This window comes from Alexandromys fortis, unplaced genomic scaffold, assembly GCF_014885135.2.
Source record: "Alexandromys fortis isolate MF-2015 unplaced genomic scaffold, M_Fortis_MF-2015_v1.1 scaffold_8_9099976_23576923, whole genome shotgun sequence".
Taxonomy (NCBI): domain Eukaryota; kingdom Metazoa; phylum Chordata; class Mammalia; order Rodentia; family Cricetidae; genus Alexandromys; species Alexandromys fortis.
Genome location: NW_026067899.1, coordinates 8,991,424 through 9,016,175, shown reverse-complemented (window position 1 = coordinate 9,016,175; position 24,752 = coordinate 8,991,424). Strand labels below are relative to the sequence as shown.

Genomic DNA, 24,752 nt, shown 5'->3' with positions numbered 1-24,752 from the left:
TCTTTGGCTATTGTGCAGCTCCTGAACTAACATGTTACCATTACTGTTGTAAATAAAAGTAGTACCAATTTGGCATATATGGCCAATTTTTCAAAGTATTTTAAAGACCTAGTCATTTTCTTTTTTTTTTTTTGTATGATTATTGGTCACCTGGTATTTATTAGATTATGATACAGAAAGGTTGCACTTGATAGAATATATCCTATGATTTCCTAGTTAGTCACTTATTCACGTGGGCACATAGTGGTTACAAATGCCAACAATCTATTTAGAGAAGCTAGCATATGTCATATTATGGCTCAAAATACCAGTAAAGATTTAAGTAGTATTACTCATGCTATTCATTGCCAGAATGAGAATAGTACTTACCTCCAACCAAGCATGATGCACAACATATGTGTGCAGATGAGGGATAAGGCTCATGGAATAAATTGAGGTAGGAAGATCATTTCTAATCTCATGGCTATGTTGATATTAGGCTGGGTACCACTACATCCCTTCCTGGTGGAGTAGAGGGAGGATTTGAGGTTTTCTTTTGCTGGGATATACCAAGCATCTGTAACTCAGTGGGTGCTGGATCTCTCCTCTATGATATTGCATCAAATTACATTAGAGTGTAAATAAAACTAGAGTGTGTGAAATGCTCACTGTACCATCCACTGGCACCTGCCACCTAAAACATGCTTGGTGGAGCTGTGTCACCACATCACGGCGGTATTGAACATGTGTGTTTTTCACGTTCCATGAGGCATAGAACTCCAACCATGAAGACAGATGTCATGCTTGATGTTTATGACTGACATGTGTCCTACACAAAGCAGAAACACAAGAAATAGCTTTAGGTGGAAAAAAATTAACTATGTTCACTGTGTTACCTTGTTTTTGATAATTCTTCCTCAAAGATATACCCAATCTTATTTTCTATACTCTGTATTGTAATTATATATTAATATGTGATATATATATAGAGAGAAAATCTTTTACTTCATTTAAATATTTACCCAAATTTGGTCCTTGGAGCCTTGTGGAATGCTACTTAAAAGCTAGATTTTTATGCCAGGTAGCAGAGGTATTCTGGAGGCTGAGGTAAGAAAATAGAAAGTTCAAGGCCTGTCTAGGCTACTGAATGTTTTCATGGGCAGCCTAGTCTACTTAGTGAGACAATGAGTCTAAATAAAAACATAAAGACTAAAGGGCTATGGATGTAACTCCGAGACTGAGCTCTTGCCTAACACGAAAAATGTACGGAGTTCACTCTTCAGTACTGCAATGTACAAAGAAAATGGTTTTCTAAAACCCAACACGGCCACTTCTGTTTATCATTCTAGGGCCAGGAAGGCTCAGGCAAGGGAATTTTTATGACTCTGTGGCTAGCCTAGGCTACAAAATGATTTCCAGGCAAGTTTGAGTTACATTGTGAAACTCTGCCTCAAACAAAACAAAAGAAAACAAAACAAGTAAGTAAACCCCAAAAAACCTGAAAGATGCAAGTCAATACAATTTAAAAAAAAAAAAAAGATTTTTCTTAAATTCAAACTCACTGAAGCAGAGTCTCTGGCTGGGTCTGGTAGGGTAATTTTTTCCATATTTCTGGATGATTCTTGTGTGCTTCACTAAATCTGCTCTGTTAATGTATCTCTCACAATCATTAGATCTGCTTCCTGCCTACAAATTCCTGGTAGCTTGTAAGGCTGTATAGCAATCTCCATGTTACGGAGAAGAGCTACTACCAGGCCTAGCAATGGCTGTGACTCTCAGGAGATGTGTGTGGTCTCTTTCAAAATTTATGTTCCTGTGCATTGCCTGCAGTGGGCTTTTCCTTCAGGCATACTCTCCTTCCTGACCACAAAGAAAGGGGGAAAGGCAAGCTGATTGATTCTGCTCCAGGTTAGATGTAATATTTCAGGGAAAGCATTCTGGTCATTGGTTGTGGAGTGTGTGTGTGTGTGTGTAAACAATAAAACATACTAAACAAATTCGAATCATTATTCCATTAAAATATTTCATTATTCAAATTTTTGAAAGAATAAATGGACTTTCTAACCATTTTCCAAACAACCATAGATGCTATAATATAACCATTGGGTGATTTTAGATTGGTGGCTTTGCGTTTGTGGTTCCAAACTCTGATGGCTTAAAAGAAGCAGAGTGTAACTATCAAAGCATATTTATTGGCTCTGCACAACTGACACTTGCCCATTTAACACTTCATCCTTGGCTGTGCCCTTGAATTCAACTTGGCTCATCTTTAGCATAGTTACTCATACAGCACTTAAATGCCCTAATTAGCCATGCCTTAATTATTTGAATTTTCAACATATTAAGCAAAGATGAAAGTTTGCTCAATTATTTATTCAAGAAATTACAACTCGTGAAATGATTCACAAGGAAGTAATGAGCCATGGTACTCCTAATTCTTCCTGAAAACACTGTGTCTTTATGAGGCTGTGTCTGCCATTTAATTGACTAGTCCTAAAAGATTGAGAGTGTGTACCAGAGTAGAAACATCCGATCTTCATAGGCACATTTTGTCAGGAAGCACAAGAAGAGCCATGCCACATTAAGTGAGCACACAATGACAGGCAGGTCTTTGTGTTCTTATTTTTGTGAACGAGTTGGGATTGATGCCACAAGGCCACGCCATGGAAAACAAATGGCCTCAGAGCATCCTCCTGACAGCTCTTCAGAGAGCCTACTTAAGAGGGGGCACCCATCCTAACCATCAGAGTGGGTCCTGCTTGTTTCTGGAGTAAGTCCAAAGGAACAAGTGCAGGATACGACTGTGTGAAAAATATACTTAAAGCTGTTTAAAATTAAATATAGGTGAAGACTACTGCTTTGCTGGGGAAGGGTCTGAAGTAATAAATTTCTGTCAGCAACAGGTGTATTACAACTGACTAAGCAATCTCTCACTTGCGTCTATTAAGACCTCACAGTGCTCCTCTGAGATATAGACTGTTGTGAACACTAGTTGCAACTTAGGAAGTAGAAACTAGAGGCCAACTAACACGCTTAATGCATCACAAACTTGAATCTATTTAAAGAGGCTGAGCGCTTTGCCATCATAGTTTAACATAAAGGCACACTTGTCGTAAAACAGCAACAACTATGAAAATTAGAACAGGAACCAAACAACGTGCAAAAGGAGAGTAATTATTCTCTGAAACATAGATGAAAAAAAAAAAAAACACGAAGAAATCTGAGCTGACTTCCAGCAAAGACATTTCTATCCTAGAGTACTTACTCTCTGGCTACAGAGGGCAGGAGCTCTTTATCTCAGAACGTAGCAACTATACTGAAGAACAAGTCTTTCAAAGGAAGCGTAAAGTTTTTCTATCGTGAGCTTTTGAAGATCACGGGACAGGGTCAGCATCACGCTTAAGAGCAGCATGCAAGGACCTTCTTGGGATTCATAAACACAAAGCCCTTCCTTGTCTTCTTTAAGACTCAGTTTCCTTTGGCGGCACACCTTCTAACTTGAGTTTGAGATCGTGGCATAGCTCCTTCATTGCTACTGCGCATGACCTGAGGAGTAGCCGCATTCTGAAGTCATTTCATTCTCCCAGTATAGGTTTTGGGGACATACCCGTGGACCAGTGCCACACTTGAACCCCACTTCTCTACACCCCAGACTCCTGTGTGTTCAGCATCTTAACACCTTCATTTATACTTCAGAATTAGTATAGCTAGAGGTGTGACTCGGAGGTAGAATGGTTACACGCATACTCACATACACACAGAGAAATAGATGGGAGAGGGAAGGGGGCTTCGAGAAATTGACAAAAAAGAAAAGGGAAGAGGGGGTTAGAGAGATTGCTCAGCTGTTAAGAACACTGACTGCTCTCCAGAGGACCTGAGTTCAATTCCCTGCACCTAGTGGCAGCTCACAACTGTAAGGGACCTGACACCCATGTCAAAAACACCGATGTACATAAAATAAAAATAAATATAATTTAAAAAATGTTCTAGGGTCTCTGCAAGGCATGGTGGTACATGCTTTTAAAAAAGAAAGAAAAAATGAAAGAAAGAAGAAATGAAATGAAGCAATACCCACGCTCCTTTTCCAGGTTCCTCTTCATAAATGGCACTAGTCCACTGAAATGACTGGGGCTGATCTTTGACCTCCCCTCTCCCCTTGGTCTTTGTTGGGCAACCAGACCTGAAAGCTCGTCTACTATGTCTCTCTCTGCTCTGGCTGCTCTCCTCTGTTCCCTCTCTGTGACACATTGCAGTGGACAAGTTGTTTCCCTGCTTTTTCCATTCCTGGCATTTTATTGTGGCTTTGATTGGCAGTTTGCTAATGATGACTGGTGTTGAGCACCATCCACGTGCTCATTAGCCTTTGTTAATTTTCTGTATCTCCCACAGACAGACTTTCGGTCAGTTGTATTTCCCTCTTTACTGTGAATTGTTACGGTCTTTATAAATATCTCTCCCCACTTTGTGAACTCTCCTCACTTTTGTGATGTTATTCTTGGCAACTTAAAAGCGTTAACTTTGGAAAAGTTTTAGTTTACCTATTTTGTCCTTTGTGGTTTGTACTTAGGGTCAGAGTTTAGAAATCATCGCTCCACCCAAGGACCTAGAGATATTCCCTTGGTTTGGAGAGTTTGAATGGACTTTGGCCCACTTTGAGTTAATTTTTTTCAGGGTGTGAGGGCAGAGCCCATGCTTTTGGATATGGACATCCAATTGCTCCAGCTGAAGTTTCTGTTAATATTTTCCTCCACTGATTTGTCAAGGTAGCTATAAAAGTTAATTAACCATTATTTCAGATTTTTTTCATTTAGGAAAAAATTCCTTTATGTGTGAGTGTGTGTGTGTGTGTGCGCGCGTGCGTGCATGCATGGGAGAGAGAGAGAGAGAGAGAGAGAGAGAGAGAGAGAGAGAGAGAGAGGTCATGATGTGTTTGTAGAGGTCAGAAAACATCTTCTGAATGTCATCTCTTGAGTTTCACCTTCTTCTTCTTCTTCTTCTTCTTCTTCTTCTTCTTCTTCTTCTTCTTCTTCTTCTTCTTCTTCTTCTCCTTCTCCTTCTCCTCCTCCTCCTCCTCCTCCTCCTCCTCCTCCTCCTCCTCCTCCTCCTTCTCCTTCTCCTCCCCCTCCCTCTCACCCTCCTTCTCCTCTTCTTTTCCTTCTCCTTCTCCTCCTCTTCCTCCTTTTCCTCCTCCTCCTTCTTTCTTCTCTTCATTCTCACTTTTGTTTTTCAAAAGCTACATTTTTATTTAAAAGTTTTTTTGAATTTTATTTTACATACTAACCACAGTTCCCCTTCCCTCCTCTTCTTGTAACGACACCAATCCTCCTGGATTAGAGCTCTGCCATTACAATGTCATTTAACATCCTTAATTTTCTAAACACAATCACATTGGGGTTGCCCTTCAACTTGTAACCTTTACAAGAAGAAGGAAAAAAAAAAAGAAAAAGAAACACCAGGGACATTCATACATAAGGGAGAGTCCAGGAGTCTGGTAAGGACACAGCAGTCTTCAAGCCAAAAGAAGTCTGGGACAAGGAACAAGCTGACACCTTGGTCCTAAACTTCCAGATCCCAGAGCTGTGAGAAAATAAAGTTTTGTTCAAGTTCTCCTAGTGGTCAGAACAGACTACTTCTGGTCCTGCTTTAAAAAATATTTTTTGTAAAGAAGCCCAAGACTTAATTTCTTATGGGAAATCTGATTTTAAATTGGCATCCACTACAAATTTCTATAAAACACATTAGGTCAAATTGACAGCAAGAACCAATGAAGGAAAGAGCAAAAAGGAGGAGAGTAGGGCATATGGTGGTCCAAGCAGCAGGGTCTGCCCTTCTCGGGCACATGTAAAATAAATAAATGTAAAAAAATCGCAGCTAACATGTATTGAGTGTCTGTGTATAACCGCATGGGGTAATGTACTATCCAAAGAACCAGAGGAGGAAAAGGCAAAATCCAGAAAACATAAATCATGACTCAAGGAAGGCTATAGAGATTTTAAAGAATTCTAAAACCTTTACAACTTTCTAATTCTGGTTTTAGTTTGTATCATAGCTGTAAGTCTCTCGAGAGAAGAAAGTCTGTGTGATGCTGGTCACTGGCGTAGATGAAGGGAAACTGTGCTAACTTTATTCCTGGCTGCACTATCACAGCAGTCTAAGGGTGACTCCAGAGAGAAAAATCCTCAAGAGGGAGAACAAATGGAGGCAGGAAAAGAGAGAGAGAGAGAGAGAGAGAGAGAGAGAGAGAGAGAGAGAGAGAGAGAGAGAGAGAGAGAGAGAGAGAGAGAGAGATATGAAGGGGCAGAAGCTAAGGATCACGTGGGTCTACAGCGGAAATGTGTGTGTCTCTTCAGTTTGGATGAAAATGAAAATGAATTCCCCTGGGAGCTTCAGAAAGAGCTGAACCATAGTTGTTTTTAATATGCAAGTGAGCTAAACAGAGCTTTCTTATTCACTGCCACGTTTCCGCTTATTCCGAAGATCTGCTCTCTTTCCTCCAAAACTCTTTTAGGCTGGAGGCTGATCCTTTGTGGACTTCTGATCCTGGAAATAAAAAGCCCCTTTTATCTTGACTCTTTTTCTTTCACTTATACTTGTGGAACGTGACAGAAATCTTCTGTAATGGTGATGAGGGCTGTGTGTTTTGAGGTGCGCACAGTGAAGAATTATCCCATGTTTGCCTGAAGGAAAATTGAGAATCTTGAACTTTGGAGCCTCCACAACAGCACAATCGTAGGAGGTACTTAGGGATCTGGGCTCATTAGCATATAAGTTAGGGACTGGATGACTCTTGACTTCTGTTACAATGTCACACAGCGCCTGGACTAGAAACAAAAGGCACAGAGGACAAATGTGTGCTGACGGCATTTCTGATAAAGTGGGGGTAGAGGCTTAAATAGCTTTTAGTTCTCTTTTCTGTGCCCGCCCTACTTTCCCCGGACTGAACACCTGAAATTGTGTTTCTCAGGCACCTGAGAAATGTGAGGTAGGGTGGAACCCGATTCCCATCTTGGACATGGTGAAGGTGTGGGGCGTGAGAAAAATGATGGCAAGCCAACAGAAGGAGGTTGTCACACCAGACCTCAGGCCTGCTGCTGAGGTGAGGAACGATTAGTCTCACTCAGAAGCTGCTCAGATGACATTCTGGGAAGTTCTGAAGTGTACAAAGACGAGGACGTTATGCGCCAAAGAGAAGTCTTAAGCATTTTTCATTTCTCCGTCATAACTGAGTCCTAAAGTTTTATCTTGGGGTTAATTTGATTATTTCACAATAACAGGAAATCACTTAGAGAATTATCTTTTCCATTGAAAATAGAAATCTATGTTATAAAAAAAACACAGGACTTTTATGTTATATATAGTTTATAACATATTTTTGAGTCTGCTATTCATAAAAAACTTGGAAAGAAGATAAGGATTGGGATTATATGTGATTACACAAATGTCTACATCTATAAATGTAAGTATAGACCCAAATATCTATCCTTATATTCTATTTGCATTGGATAAGTGTGCTTCTCATTGGAAATATACTTCAAAGTCCAAAGTTCAACATGGTGGACATGAAAGGCTGTCTTAACAAAGTCCATATACTTTTGTTTTAAAAACTGTTAATTTTTGAAGGGGCAGATTATTCATTTCAAGCTCTAGTGAGCATTTGCAAGAGTCAGAGGATAATTTGTGATAGATTGGATTAAAAGGGTCAGCGACCTAACCCAACACTCAATAGCTCTGGGTTGAAGGAAATGTGTCCTCTAAAATATTGAGGTGATAGTCTGGCTTTAAATCAGTTTGAACTTGAACTTATTTTTTAAAAAAAATAAAAATTGGGACATACATTTTAATAGCCCAGGAAAAATCTTGTACTGTGGGGAGTGGACATGTAAGGTAAATATTAAAATGCAGACACAAGGACACTACATTCATCAGGTTAACCTGTATTCATTTTCTAATTCTATGAAAGTTCCACGAGTATTTTGAACTCTTCAATATATTTGTGTGTGTCAATTTAAAGGCAAGAGATAATTCAGGACACGTGTTCTTCGGCTGAAGGTGTGCCGTCAATCCCCTGTGGTGTCGGTTCACTTTTAACCACACATATCCCCCAGCCCTTATCCAGACCCTACAGTACAAGATCTGCTGTTGCTTCATCATGTTTCCCAGATCTTAAGTACAGGATCTGTTATTCTTACATTATGTTTCTACTCTAGAGGCGCAAGTTGCTGTTCATAAGAATTTTCATAATCAGAAAGAGTTCACTTTTCAATTGACAATATTAAAATTAAAACTAGTTTCAAAATCAGTGCATAACAACTTTCAGGTCTCAATGAAGGGGTATCATTGCCAGCCCAAGCCTTTCTGCACAAAATAAATAGATAAAAACAAAAACAAAATCCAGTTTATCTTGACAACACTTGCTTAACTATACCAAGCCTCCTAATTTAATTGTTAATTGCTACTGCATATAGAATAAGAATTTTACTTTTCCTATATGGCTATTCCTGAGATTTCTATTCTGAACGTCTTCCTTACATTTTTTGGAAGCACTATTTAGTGATTTCAAAGCCTCCATAGGTTCTTTTTTTAACTTTTCTATTCTTACTCATTATTTTTGCTTGCCACCAGGCAAATCTAGTAATAGAAAACAATGCAAGTTAAAAATATTGTCTTGAGAGGCCTATCAAAACTTGTCTTCTGCATGTATTTTTGGGGGTGGTGGGAGTGAGGCGGAATAGCTCCCAGGTTTTTCTGTTGCTGAAATAACACTGTAAATCTCTTCCTACCCTTAACTCTTCAGTATTTCTGGTCTTGCACACAAGACAACTGTGAACTTACACGTCTTCTTAGAAATATCAGGCTTCCTTTGGAAAATAGGCGCTTAGGAAACGTTCACCCATCTGAGTTCACACATTGGTGCGTTTTCCAGGCTACGCGAGGCAGGCTGAGTGAATCAGAAAATTTCTTACCTCTGGAGGGCCGTAAGACAATGCATATCACCAGTAAAGCAAGCGCAGCCAAAGTGGCAACTCCGAAGACAGTTTTCAGCCATGTCTACGTAGAATACAGAAAATTAGACACGAGCTTAGTTCCTACTAAGGAATGGTAAGATTTCTGTCGATCCCTAGCTCCTACCTCTCCTCCCCTACAAAGCTTATGATTGTGTTCCACTGATCTGGCGGTAATTGCTGGAGTCTTTCCAGTTCTGCTAAAACAAATGTTTCTACAGCATATTCTGAGCCACTTCCCAATCCTAACACACACCGGGAAGCAACACTCACACACAAATCCTCTAAACAATAGAACACTCTGACAGTACTCAGCCCCTGCTGCCCCTGCGTCGTGATAATCCCCGGGACCACACGCACTAACCTTCATTTCTCCAGATGTTTTTGAAAGTTAGCTGATTCTCACTGCACAGCGTGGGTCACTGCATCTGTGGAAACCGTTGAAAAGAAGCAAGTCCGTCTTCCAGTTGGAAGCTGAAGTCAGGACATGAGTTGTTTTTTTTTTTTTTTTTTCCCTTTCCACGGACTTTTGACTACTGTGCCAAATTTCGAAAGATTTCTGTAAAATTAGAAACAGATTTTGGGGGCGTTCTTGGCCTTTAAATGAACTACGAGTGGCTCAAGGGAGGCTTTCTAGCCCTCCCATCCTTGTAAACTCTACACCAGCCTCTGCTGATGTTGTCACCCAGAGGTTGTTGTATTTCACTTTTTTTTTTTCGGTGTTCAGGTTTGTGTTCATTTTCTCCGAGAAGTCCCTCAAGTCACTTTGGCAACTCTCTTTTCCAGACTCCTCCCATTTGCAGCTCAGAGGAGGAATTTCAAATAAAGAAACTTTCTGATACGAGCATCACACATTTCTGGTTTTTAGGAAGGGATGGAAGGGAAGAACCTTGGAGCCAAAAGCAGCTCTGCGAGAAGTACACGGTGTAACTGCACACTTTCCTCCTCGGAGCCGGTGAGGTGCAGCAGACAGAAATGTTTTTCTTTCAGCAAAATTTCTTTGTCCATATAGCACCATATGCACTTTCAGTAAATACAGAAGTTTAAAAATTCAACTGTCTAAACCCACGGCTGCTTTCCTTTAAAGAAATGAAGCGCCATCTGTCGAAATGTAGTATGGGTTAGGTGTGTTTGCACAGGCTAGAAAGATGGAAAGACCAGTGGGAAGAATTTACCAGCAGACCTTTGGAAGAATGGAAAAACGGCTTTACAAGAGTGATATTTTTGCTTTGCTCTTAGAATATCTTCTGAGAAAGGAGAACATTTAGTAATTATAAAGACCTTAAAATACATCTTAAAAAGGCAAGTGAAAAAGAGTAGTCATGTGTACTCCATTGTGGCCAAGTCCACATACTTCAAAGTGATCGGTCATCTTGGCAGATCAGGAGAATGACTGATGGAATTCACACACACACACACACACACACACACACACACACACACACTTTTTTCGGACATTCTCTCTGGATGAGAGCAATTCACTAGGGCAGAGTCTCTGTTCCCTCACGGATACAGTTGCTAACGTAAGCTATCTTCAGTTTTCCACCGATGGCTTTCTTCGGAAGTTTGCGGCGTCCTTTGCCTGACTATGCTCAACTTCAGGCTGCTCTTTCATGAACTGTTTATGGAAAGTAATGAGGAAGCATTACTGGAATATGGTGCTGTTTGCCTTAGTTGACTGCTCTGATTACCACAGGAAGCTGTCTCCACCATAAACCAGGACAGTGGCTTTTGAACTTCCTCTCAGACATTCTCCAGACAGCCATCCCCGAATTCCAGCCTCATGAAAGGTCTATTAAGGAACATGAGTCATTAGCACGAACTGGCAGAGAAATGCACTCCCAGCCCACAGCAGCTTTGGGATGCGTTCTGTTCCCTTTGCAGTTAGCGAGCTCTCACTTAAGAAATGGAAGCGGTCACGAGAGTCATAGGGGTGCTGTGCACTTACAGGTATTTCCATGTGTCTTGATCGTGAGGCCTCAGTCCAAGATAAAACCACCAGCCTGGTGCCAAATGAATGGCCCTCAAGTGGATCTTCTTAGATTGGTTGTTTTCTTTGGAACATCCGCCTAATACTTTCTCAGAAATTCTGTCCCAGCCTGCCAAACCCCCACAAGTCAACAAGTACTTTGTAGTGAGTGATTCCCAAGACCTCCTTTTCTCGACAGAAACTGTCTGCAATAAACGATGGAGGTATAATTAAAATGCATCCTGCTAGCTTTAGCAATTAAAGACACTGTCACATGGCTGGGCCGAGTAGCACTGTGGACTCTAGAAATGAGCAGAGGATTTATCATTAGGACTCTTAGAGACTCGCTGGAAGACATCAGAGAGCCTTTAAGAAGAAACAGTTAAGTTGGAAGTGTTAGTGTGGGGGAAAATGATAAAGATGAATACCCATTCTCTTTCTGTTTGTGGTTTTTGGTTTTTTTTTTTTTTTTTTTTTTTTTTGGAAGTTAGTTGAATCAGACCCTAACATCTGGAAACTTATTAACTGTTTGAACTGTTTAAAGTAGAATACAACTGAGTGCAGAAGTAAAGATGGGCTCTTGCATCTAATTTCATAAGTTAGGACTAAATTTCTCATACAGAATGACAGATAGGTATGTGATCTAGCTTGTGTCCAGGCAACGGTTTCCAAATATTTGGACTTTTCACCATTAAAGCAACTTTAACCTTTTCTCTCTTTTGGAATCAATATAGAAATACTTTCAAAAAGGTGTCTGATTTTCTTTTTTCTCCACCAAGGAAACTAACTTTATAAAAAAAATGCACAGTTATCATCTAGTCAATTCTTGTTGTTGGGAAAACAGAGACAAAGATAACTGTGAGCTGGTCTGCTTCACAGAGGAACATATTCTCGAACAAGTATGGAACATGCATCTCTGTCTCTTTTTCCTTTCTGGAGCTCTTGTAAGCATCACAGGCTGGAGCTGTGCTTGGTAGGAGTACCCTGACTGATTGGTAATTTCTGGAGACCTATGACAGGGGACAGAAGGGACACATGACACAGGCATGCCATCCTCCAGAGAAATGGTGCCATTTGTCAGCATGAAAACTTTTCTCATCAAACAGCTCTGTATCTATTGAAATTATACAGAAACAGACAGAATGGCATTATTCCATTAAAACTGAAAGGCATGAATTAGGACAACAGAGACTATGAGCTGCCTCTGTCAAAGCAGGGGTCATGTAAGGCTTAGTTTGAAATACAATGATATTCTAGTAAGCTACAAACACACCTTGCTAGAGCTATTTACTACACAGATATTGGTTGTTTTCCTAAACAGCTCTGCTATAGTTTTGAGCTCAAGTGGCCTCAAGAGGCTCTTATATTGAAGGGTTGACCCTAGCTGTTGGAACTGAAGAGAGGTGTTGAAAACGCTGGAAGTTTAAGCTGTACTGAAGAAGTTAGGCCAGTAGGAATGTATCATTGAAGATATACAGGGACCTTGGTCCATTCCTGTCTCTTTTGGCCTCCCAGGTATCAGGAGGTTAAGCAAGTTTGTGGTACCACCCTTCTGCCATAATATTTTGCTCACCACTTTGGATCTTCAGAGGTAATGACCACTTATTCCCCACTGTAAACACGGTACTTTAATATATAATTTCACTTTGCCTGTGTCTAAACTCATTTACTGATTATAAAACAACATCAAGATTAAAAATTAGATAAATTACTCATCATTCTAATAGGGCATGGTTTGAAAATGTTACATTGATTCTATCTGGGACTTCTCTGATTGCTTCCAAAGTAATAATGATTATTTGAATAAATGAATATACGACGGCTTTTCTCTGGGACACAACATAAGAGTGTCATGGCATTTTTAAAACTTAAACATAACCAATACTTTCAATGTTAAAACAATAGTTTAGTTTTAAACCACATCCCTGGTCTACATCATCATTGTACGTTTCTCAAAAGAACAGAGTCTCACTCTACAAAGACCATGGACAGAGTTCTGTTCGAACTGGAGCCTAGTAATCAGAAAAATAGATATTTTCTGGGGGCTATGAGATCTCTCTTCAAATACGTGCGTAATTTAAGGAATCTGTCAGATTATCATCAAGGATTTCTCAGATCCAAGCAAGAATGTGTCCTGACATCTTGAGAGCATATAATAGCTGTCACACAGTTAGCGATCTGGAGGAAGTGGTGTGACATAGCGCCGATGGGAGAGGATATCGCTTAAACTGCTTTTAAGATCTAATCTAATTTCTAAAATTACTATTTTGATGTAAGGAAGAATATGAAGAAACATGTCTTTCAGTTTATAATTGGTACCCACCACCTTCCCAAATGTTATAATTAAATACCAGGGGTTCCTTATCCTATCGCAATTAAAATGAGTTCTTGAAGCAGGGGGAGTTATCTGTTGAGTTAGAATTACAAAGAAAATAATTTCCCTCTATGTTCCAGACACAGAGACTCAGAAGATAAACAATGCTTCAATGAAATTTGTGTTGTATTTTGCTTTTTATTTTTCTTTTCTTTTTGGTTTGGGATGCACCCTATAGCCCAGGATAGCCTTACATACCTGATCTTTCAGACTCTGTTTCCTGAAGGAGCTGGGACCACAAGAATTTGCCCTGACTGTCTTCAGTGGGAAGATTAAGCAGCCAGTATAAATTTATACCTAGGGTACTTTAGATCAGAGAATATATTGTTTCAGCAGTTTATCAACACCATGATGAGCAATGTTCATTGAACAGTTTCCAGGGCCTGACACTTTTTGTTGTTGTTGTTTCGAGACAGGGTTTCTCTTTAGTTTTGGAGCCTGTCCTGGAACTAGCTCTTGTAGACCAGGCTGGCCTCGAACTCACTTTTATAAGCATTTTACTATTGCCATCTCATTCCACCCTCAGATCTTACTGTCTTTATTAATAGTTACACATGAGAGAGCACAGGGACATGGTTAAATTTAAGGAGCTTTCGAAAGTTACACAGCTTGGTGTAGACGGGACCCAAAACCATGTACTCTGTAAGACAATTGACTGATCCATGCGTAGGTTTAGCTGGAGAGTTTTTGGGGTACATGACTGTGATGTGTAATTAAGACTAGACCTGGAAGATGAATAAAAACAGAAGGAAGGTTTTGGATGAGCTGGTCAACTGGAAATTTTCATCGACTGAAACGTACATGACCTAATGCGATCAAACGGGAAGGAAAAACCTTTTATTGGACAGCGTAGGTAGGTTTCAGCTAAGAAATAAGTCCTCGCTGACAAGGACGGGGTAGATTCAAAGAAATGAGTGGGTAAGAGACAAAAAGCTGCCAATAGCTGGAGGCAGAGGAGAGCTGTCTTGAGTCGTATTGCAAATTCTTCATAAAGGAGTTAGAGAAATGGAAGTCCAAATTGGCAGACTGAACATATGCATTGGTATTTTGTTCATTTAGAGTAGAATACAGGGGAAAGGGGATCTATGAAGCAGCAATGAAGACAGTGGAAAAGGTATCACTGGACAATTGTGCAAAAGATAAACATCTCCCTGAGACACACTGAGAAAGGGGCTATTTGGTCTGAAAGAAATGGGGAATTCCAGAACTGACCTGGCATTTACAGCAGAGGATGGGAGGGTAACAAGGAGCTGAAAAGAGTATTAATTGGATACTATTATATAGACAGTTTTGCTTTTGTTAATCCATCCTCCAGCTCCATGACTACATCAGTATCCTTAAATTTTCCATCCCCGTACAAGTGTGTTTCCATCTTAAGTTTCATATCTAAGGTATCTAGGTAAAAAGATACTTTTATTAAAACAGGACAAATTAAATTTCTAAAGCATGAAAGAAAAAAATGAATAAAACAAAGTTGAATGTATGAAAAAAAATCCAAAGGGGTAAAAACAACAACAAACAACTGTCAGATAATCCTAGGAATTGAAACAGGCAGTTTTAACCTCCTTTTTTTTAAATATAATTTTTTATATTTATTTATTTATTTATTTATTTATTATGTATATAATATTCTGTCTGTGTGTATGCCTGTAGGCCAGAAGAGGTCACCAGACCCCATTACGGATGGTTGTGAGCCACCATGTGGTTGCTGGGAAATGAACTCAGAACCTTTGGAAGAGCAGGCAATGCTCTTAACCTCTGAGCCATCTCTCCAGCCCCTTAACCTCCTTTTTTTTTTTTTTTTAATGAAACCTGGCTGACTCTTTTCAGTTATAGTAAGCCCAATCGTTACCATCCTTTATATGCAAGGGTAGTAGAAAATAAATTTAAAGGATTATGAAAAATCTTCATGATGGATAATTTTGTGCATCAGTGGCATTGTTCTAAGGAAGGTTATGATAGCTGCTGAAACATTCCTTCTGTGTTTCTCCAGAAAAGTTTTCAGATAAATCCAGAGTGTGAACAACAATAAAAATCAATCCTTATCAAAGTGGGCAAAACTCATCTGATCTCTTGACTCTGAAAAATCCAAAAAAAGAACAACTCTATAAATCATTTACAGTCATTCAGTCTGTAAAACTCAGGATATAGACAACACCACAAGATAAACAAATGAACAAAAACTAATCCTTCAAAATCCATAATGCTGGTAATGTATCTAGGTGTATTAACCTTGCCTTTTGGCTTCTATAATTCTCCTTCTGGATAACTGTGCTTGTTAACTGAAGTATTCAACCAAGAATATGTTTTTGGTGTGTATGTGTGTGTGTGTGTGTGTGTGTGTGTGCTTAAAAACTTCACCTTCAGAAAGACTTAGGACTACATGGGGATCCAGAAAATCCAGTGTAGTTGAGCACCAAGTGTAGTAACCTTCTGGTTAATAAAGACTTTCCATTGTCGAAGCTGTCTTCTCTAGTAGATATTCTACAACAGATAGCATGACAGGAAAGATAAGTGACATAGAGGGTTCAAAAACTAAAAGTCAAAAGAAAGGATTTTAGGAAGTAATTCTAAGCTGATAAACACACACACACACACACACACACACACACACACACACACACACACATCAACTCTTCCTGATCTCAAATGACATGCAGTGTCCAGTAGACTTTGGAAAAGAAAAAGAGAGAAACAGAAACATACAAATTATGAAGAAGGAACAATAAAGGTGCTGAAGTCCTTGCTAAAATGACCTGCTTTTAATGATGCCTTATTACACATTTAATATCAGCCCTTATTTTTAGGTAAAGTAACCTGCTTCTGGCATTGGGAAGGAAGGCAGAGGCAGAAAGATTACCAGATTGGGCCACCTAGGAAGTCCCAGGTCAAAGTGAGCTGCTATATTAACTATATTAAAAAACACTAACCAAACATTTAGCCCCCAAATTCCAAACGATGATGATGGTGATGAAATTATTGAATGAATAATTAAAGCTAAATAAAATGTAGTATAATTGACCACTCTTGGGGCTCAAGTGCAACTTAGTAGTCGTGTACTTGCCTCATATGCCCAAGGCCTGACTTCAATCTTTGGCACTGCAAAAATAAATAGATATATAAATAAGTCAGCAAATACAAATAAAACTGACCTTTTTAGTTCTTACATTTTCCTACTCTTTCTAGCCTCCCCAGATTTAATCATTTGCCGACATCCTGCAACATTCTCCTTTATTATCTTTATTGCTTCCTGTCTCTTTCCCCTACGCAGCTCCATCAGGCAAAACTTTATCTTTACTCACATGGCTGGGATTTAGCAACAACCACTTAGTTTAAAATATGTACTTAATAAATACTCATGGCCAAATAACCGAAAGAAGGAAGGCAGAGAGTCAGAGCTGGGCCCTCGCTTCTAGTGGGTCCAGTTTCTACCAAACTAAAAGGGACACTTCCAGGCATGGTTAGTAAACGGTCAGGTTTGTTTTTGAGATGCAATCAGATATCAGCCATTGTTATCCCACAATGGTCATGTAATCCTGCGCTCTTGCATCAGGGTGTCCTTCAATGTGGATTGCAGGGTTTAGATGCTAAGTGGAGCATTAGTAAGAGGAGACTTCACTGCAGCTATTTGGGTATTTTCCCCTGAGAAGAGAAGAAAGCTTACCAGCTATTTATTGGAAGTATCTCTTTTATGGATTAGTAAGGTGAGAATTATTCAAAGTCCATGTCTCCTTCTTATGACATTTTAATTGGTGAAATTTCAGTAAATGCACAGTCTTAACAAACAATACTGTGATTCCAGCAACTAGGACATTTAAATGTTGTAAGAGGCTGCTCGTTTGTTCCCGGCTGCTCAGCCTCGAAATAATCACACAAAAACCATATTATTTGCAATACTGTTTGGCCAATAGTTTAAGTATATTTCTGGCTATCTCATATCTTAAATTAACCCATCTCCACTAATTTGTGTATTACCATGAGGCTGTGGCTTACCGGGTCAAGTTCTGGCATCTGTCTCTGGGGCTACTTGGCTTCTCTTCTGACTCTGCTTTCTTTCTCCCAGAATTCAGTTTAGCTTTTCCCACCTAGTTCTATTCCGCCCTGCCATAGACTCATAGCAGTTCTTTATTAATCAATGGTAATCACAACATACAGAGGGGGAATCCCACATCACTTAAAGATGAAAAGTCATACTAGACTATCCTTTCATCATAAAAACAACCACTTGATCAAATTTTAGAAGAGGTAAAACCCTGGAAAGTCATTGTGTAGCTCAACATGTCAGAACTGTGGGATGACTTTTTTTTTTTTTTTTTTTAGGGCGTGATTTACCTTGATTGCAGTGTGGCTGCACCATGTGGAGCTAATGTTATGGTGTTGCAAAAGTCACCTTAGTGACCATCAGGACCCAAGTGGCTGTGGGAGTTTTGGGTTTTCCTCCCTTGCACTAAAACTTTAACACAGCTAAGGGCTTCCTTTCCCTATAGCTCCTTTTTTAGACCCATCCTAGTAAAGCATTCCTGGTGGGGTCTCAGTTACAAAGAAAGATGGGGAAACAGTAGGGGAAAGAAAGGAAAAGTGGGAGGTCAAGGTCTTCATGGCCTACACTCTGGCATTGGTTTCTGTGTATTATGCTGGGACAGGGACTCCTATGGGAAGATCCCTGTATAGCAGATAAAAACCAAACTTTCATACTGAGACCTCAAGAACAGTAGCAATAGGTTTTTGATCCTACTGCACCTATTGGTTTTGTGGGAGCCTAGGCAGTTTGGATGCTCACCTTACTAGACCTGGATGGAGGTGGGTGGTCCTCGGACTTCCCACAGGGCAGGGAACCCTGATTGCTCTTTGGACTGACAAGGGAGGAGGACTTGATTGGGGGAGGGGGAGGAAAAGGGGAGGCGGCTGGGGGGAAGAGACAGAAATCTTTAATAAATAAATAAATAAAAATAGAAAAAAAAAAACAAACTTTCAGATAAAGGGTATCTTTACAAATCCACTCAGCTCCCTGAAAGGGAACCTAAGGCCCTCAGGAGTCCTGTACTGAATCAAGTATTCTTGGAAGTGAAGGCAGAGAGCCACAAACAATAGTATTGTGATTAAAAAAATAAAAGCGTCTGGAAAGATAGAACTCTTCCGGGGAAGAAAAACGGGTGAACATTCCCTTAGAGGAGGATGTGGCACAATGTTAACTCGTGAATCTGCTGTAAACCATGGAGCTGCCCTGCGTCTCCACCCCAGGAGACAGGCCTGGAACAACCAGAAAAAGAGAAGCAGGGCATATTGTTGTTAGTGGGTGTCCTGCTTTCCATACAATGTGTATTAGTTGCTTTACTCTTTGCTGTGGCCAAGCATCTGACAAAAAAGGGAAGTCTGAAGAGAAAGGGTTTATTCTATCTAATGGTTTAAGAGGAAACACAGTCCACCATGGACAGGAGGAACAACGGCCAGAGTGTGAAGGAGGTGGACACATTGGTCCCGCCGAAGAAAGCAGGTAGAGAGGAATAATAGAGTCCAGGCTGCTTTTTCCTCTTTATTCTTTCATGAGTTTGGACTCTAGCCCGTGGGGCGGTGCTATGCACATTTGTGGTGGATTTTCCCTCTTCAGTTAAAACTCTCAGATTTTGCTCGCAGCAACACAACCCAAGGTGCACCTTGTTAGTCCTGTCAAGGTAAATGGAGCTTAACAATTACTCAGTTCTGTTAATGACCAATTAGTCTGGTGATAATTGTCTCACACTTCAGCCCAATGCTGTAACTGAATGTTTTGAACCAGCCCTCAGAAGCTCAGGAATTAAGGGGGAGCCACAGAGTCAGTGAACTAATCACTCAATTTGACTTCTCTATTTGAGGAAGTTAAACATTTTTCTGTGGCTAAAGAGTGAGACAAAGCTAAACTCTCTGGGGCTGGTGGAAAAGATACACACACGCATACACACACACAACTTGAATGTCTTTCCATCATCTCGCTTATCTCCTTTATTACTTTTCTTCTCTTTATCCAGATGTTATCCCTTCTGGGTCTTTATTTTTTTTCCCTTTATAGCCTATATGCCCCAACAGAATCTTTCAAGCAATATAAAAATCACAGTGTAGTTATTTTCAATTTGTAAGTGAATGATTACAATGAATACAAGTAAAAAAAAAACATGTTTCCCTTACATGATTAAACATTTTACATATTGCAGGTGAAAAACAAATTAATCCCAAGAACCTAATACAGTCATGACCATTCAGCTTGTTATAGATTAACAGATTGTAAGTAAGCAAGGTATTTTCCTCAGCCAGTTCTTTAATTGGCAGGCTTAAATTTTCAGTTACAAAGAAAAGATCAATCACTTCATTACTTATCTCGAAAGGTAATCTTATAAAAAATCTTAAAAGAATCATGAATCTAAACTTTCATATATGGAAAACAGTCAGCTCTACTTTAAATTGTCATGGTGCACACCCATTCAACAACAGCTTTTTTATTGCTTTTATAAACTATACATTTATCTCTGCTCCCCTCCCTTATTTCCCTCTCCCCTTCTACCCCCTTCCACAACCCCCATGCTCCTAATTTACTCAAGAGATCTTGTCTTTTTTCTCCTTCCTATGTAGATCCTTGTATGTCTCTCTTAAGGACCTCTTTATTGTCTATGTTCTCCAGGGTTGTGGATTGTAAGCTGGTTTTTCTTTGCTTTATGACTAAAAGCCACTTATGAGTGAGTACATATTATACAAAGGAAATGATGAACAACCTTAGCCATTCAGAGAAATGCAAATCAAAACAACCGTAAGATTCCATCTTACACCTGTGCTCAACTATGCTCATCAAGAGTTTTTTATATCAGGAAGCTAAAGGCAGAAATGGGTACAAGGAATTAATCATCACCTTTGATTATCTAGCAAAGAAGGATATGTCAACCAGCAATAGCCAGGCTGCCATTGTTTTGTTCCTTGACCTCAATGAGCCCCTCACTCAGCTATTAAGTGTGCCTCTAAACTTTAAATTGTTCCCCATGATTTTTTGATTCAAAAGACATTAACAAAAACATATGTATTAACCTAACCTTAAGTCATTATTTAAAGCTTTGTTTTAACTAGGATGTATCCTGAAACCTGTGAACACCTCTCCTAACATTAAAACTAAAAGAACCTGAGCTAGTCTGCCTTCTGGGATTCAATTGTTTCCCTAAATCATTAACCTACACCACAATCTTTATGGCTCCTCAAGAGAAACTCATAAGTCCCAGCCGTGTGACACTTCCTTTGTCGTATACTCATATCCTCTGCAGCCCCAGCTTTGTCGGGGTCAGGGGCAGCACTGTATCCTGTCTTTACCTATATTAATTTTCCCGCTAAACTAACCTCTATTATTATCTCTTACTATATTTATTAAAAGAGTTCAATCAGCAAAATTCTAGTAAAACTAACACTATTGTTGTATAAAATTACTACTTCACTTAAACAGTAGAGCTTAGGAAGAAATCATCTTCATAAAACCCACCGGTTAAAAAAAAATGCCCACTAGAACAGGATATTTCCATGAGCCAATCACACTACATTAAAGATAGTGGGAATCCCCCCCCACACACACACACACTTACATCATGCCAGATACTAGGGAAAGATGGCAGTGGCACACATGTAAAGGCATGGTAGTAACAAGAGACATTCTGGAGCCGAATGCCTCAGGTCTTTGCCTATCTATTCATCATTCCTATTCACCCATCATGCCTTGCATTCTGGTGGGCCAAACTCCTGAAGTCAATTGCCACCTGCTGCTCTGACATGGCCACCACCGGCACTGTTTCTTCCATTGTTATTGTGGTATTCATGTAAGTGACTATACAGAAAAGGAAAAGAAGTAAAAGAGCATAAAGAAGGAGCTGTAGTCTTACCTGTATGTGGAGAAGTTTAGTTACAAGATACAGAAATTAGACAAAGCATTGCTCTTTCTCCCCCAACTCCAGGCCGCTCACACTCTTGCCTCAGAAACAGTTTGTGACAGTATTCTCTCTAAAGCAGAGTTCATTGTCCACGGACCATACAATGGAGCAATGTAAGCAGGGTTTATTTGATTATTGGGGTGGAGGGCATTGTTCAGTTGTAATAGATATTCATTCCGTTCCCTGGAGAGAAGTGAAAGAGACACAAAGGAGCAGAACGAAATGCCAGATTGTAGTACAACCTTAGAGAAGACCTCATTCGGACCCACCAGGACGCTGGAAGCTGGGCTGTCCCTTCACAGTTGTCTGAAATGGGGTGATTAACTTGTGAGTTTCATCACTCATCACTTTCTCACTTCAAGCCACTCCCAAAGAGTGATGGCGCTGGTTGAGGCCTTCAACGTAGCCTAGGACAGTACTTACTGGGTGGCAGCCATGAACTGTCTGGTTCAGGTATTGGTACCTTGATCCTGCAGAGAGAATCTGGGTAGGGAACTTGTCTGCTGCTGCTGGCACTGTTCTAACAAATACATACGGCTGGGGAATGTATGAGCAGCAGGGGTTCATTTCTCAGAATTCTAGAGACCTCAATTCTAAGATAACGCCATTTGTTGTGGGGCAGGTACCTTGTTTCTGTAGCATCTGATGGCAGAAAGCAGAAGGGCAGACCGTTGTTCTACTTACAGTCCTCCAAGCTATTCACAGGGTTGTGAAATCCATCTTTGAAGGCAGAGCACATAGACTTTGTACAGCCCTATCTCAGTATATACATAGTAAGTTTTTGATTCCAACATGAATTTTGGGGAAGATACATTTAAACTACAAGAGACTCACACTATCTATTACAAGCTATTAATCAGTGTTTGATGGGAAAAAAGTGTGCATGGCTGGAATAAAAAAGCTAACAAGAAGAGAAAAATAAAAGACTTTCGAGTTAAATAACCATCATGGAGGGAATAGAAGAGCTCACATTTAACCCAAACTCTACCTATATCTTTCTTTTGAAAAGCAAAGAGTCTAGAATTGCAGCACCCACTGCCATGGCCACTAGTCACACAACACCTGCTGGACAGACTGTATCAAATTTGTTTGTAAGTATAAAATATACACTGTCTTCTGAAAATGTATAAAAAATAAAATAGTATACATGAGCTTAATAATTTTCACCTTGATAGTGTGCTAGTGAGTTCAATAAACAAGTTTTTAAATTTTATCTATTTAATTTTAAAATGTGGTTATTTTAAAAACAACCACGATAAGCAGGCAGTGGTAGCAAAGGACTTTAATATCAGCACTTGAGAGGCAGAGGCAGGTGAATCTCTGAGTTTGAGGCCAGCCTGGTCTACCCAGCAAATATCAGGACAGCCAGGGTTACATGGAGAAATCCCGTCTCCAAAAGCCAAAAAGGAGGAGAGAGAGAGAAAGAGAGAGAGAGAGAGAAAGAGAGAGAGAGACTATAAATTTGCTCTAGAGGATTTCTTCTTCCTCCCTTTCTCGCTCCCTCCCTCCCTCCCTCCCTCCCTCCCTCCCTCCATCCCTTCCTCCCTTCTTCTCTAGCTCTCTTTACTATTTTTTTTTTCAATGTAAGGGATAAAACTCAGGGTCTCATGACTGCTGAGAAAATATTCTTATCCTTATTCCTAAGAGAATCTGGAAGTCATATGGTGTCATTATCTCAGGTCACAGTTTAAGTAAACAAAAAACATCTTTAAAAAAATACAAAGAAACTTATTTCTAGAATTTTGGAATGTTAGGTCCAAGCTCTTTGCTGGACTATGTAGAGACTGCATTAGTCAACTTCTGTTGCCAGAAACAAAACACTGCACACTGGGTAGCCTAAAGTGATAGAAATGTATTCCCCGATACATATACAATTCTGGAGGCTCTGAGTCAAACACCAAGGTACGGGTCTGGCTGGGCTTTGGTGAGGGCCCTTCTCCTGTCTTACAGCTGGCTGGCTTTCAGCTGCCGCCCATTTCCTTTCATTGCTAGGCTGGAAATGGACACAAGGAGTAGCCAACCTTCGCTGGCCACCCTTCCGAGTGAAGCAGAATCCTTCGGAAACCAATGGGTTGGCCTCACTGACAACAAAAAGACGTTCTGACTCACTTTGAACCCTTTTCTCAAGGCGAGAGGATCGCATGTACCATAAGCGAGGCATCAGTGTGCCTAGATTAGGAAACAGCTGTAGCTCATCGAACAAGTTCTCGGGTGCAATGAAATAGTGACTCCATATGCCAGCAACGCGAGGACACATGGCAGCAGATGACAGCCAAGCAGAACTATGAGTCACGTTTAGGGCAAAAATAAGGTAATGCAAATAAATTACTTGTATTTGTTTCTGTCACCAACTGTGCTGCACTTTGTATTTATTTTGTATATGGCCACCAATTTCTCGCCAGCAGTATTTTCCTTATCTTATGAGTTTACTACAGAAGCATCCAGAACCACCCATTCCTTCCATTTTCACTGCCAATGACCACGTCCAGATTTCTGGTACCTCAGCCAGGATGACTCCTTCCAGCTCCTTTCTGAATCTTGCTTCTTTCCAATTTTTCCCTCTCTTCAATCTATGATTTAGCCTGTTAACTCTTTGTGGGTCATCTTTTCCAAAACATGTCATTTTCCTGCTCAAGAAACCAGAATAACAAGAAACATGTCATTTTCTTTTCCTAAAACATGTCATTTCCTTGCTTAAGAAACTAGAATGACATCATATTGTCCAGACAGTATGGCAAGCCCAGAACAGTATGGCACTCCATCAAATCCAGACACAGCATGGCATTCCAATAGACGTGTAAAATATGTTAGTCTTTCTTCCTCGGTCTTTCTCATTTAGAACATACTTCCTACCCGAATCTACTCTTGAAATTGCATTGAATTAATATAGATGGAACATTTAATGTATATGGTATTACCTTAAATTGCTTACTCCTAATCCAGAAGCATTTCTCAAATAATCCAGAGCATGGCTGGCTTTTCTGAACTTCATGGCCCCTGTATTTGATGTGACACCCTCTTGTATGCTCATCGTTCATCTGATGCTTTCACGCATCTCATTGGCCAACTTGTAACCAACTTGCCAGCTCCTCGAGGTCAGAGATGCTGGCTCATCCCTCACATAAAGAAAGGGAGTTCATATTTCCTGACGACTTTCTCTGTGCCCGTCACTGTAACGTGTGTTTAGCATTTGCTGTTCAGAATTCCCTCTCTTGCTCTCCTGTGTGTGGGTTGTCTCTGCATCATTTCTATGTTGCCCTGCCAGAAAGCCCCGATGACTAATGCCAAATAGCACCAACTCATGTAGTCAGTAGCAGATTTCCTAGGGTTTTGAGACAACGACAGAATTTCCACAAGTCAGCTCTTCCATGGAGGCTGCAGCCTCCTAACCTAGCTTCTGGGGCGCCCTCTCCATCATTCTTCATGGCTATGTTCCCCCTCTTCTAAGTGGTCCTGTTCTATGCAAGACAGTTGAGCTGTCTTTTTGTATTGAT

General features: G+C 40.1%; 2 protein-coding genes across 2 annotated transcripts in view; one reads left to right on the top strand and one right to left on the bottom strand.

The window, feature by feature from the left end:
- The window catches only part of Fap (fibroblast activation protein alpha), a 65,431-nt gene extending 55,929 nt beyond the window's left edge, over window positions 1-9,502 (bottom strand). Inside the window, exons 1-2 of the mRNA XM_050122464.1 lie at window positions 9,346-9,502; window positions 8,943-9,027 (exon numbers count right to left, since the gene is read on the bottom strand). Coding sequence (XP_049978421.1) covers window positions 8,943-9,027; window positions 9,346-9,351 — 91 coding nt within the window. The 5' untranslated portion in view covers window positions 9,352-9,502. The remainder of the gene's footprint in view (window positions 1-8,942; window positions 9,028-9,345) is intronic.
- Gca (grancalcin) overlaps window positions 1-24,752 on the top strand; it is a 325,199-nt gene that overhangs the window by 199,857 nt on the left and 100,590 nt on the right. The gene's annotated exons all lie outside the window — the stretch shown is intronic.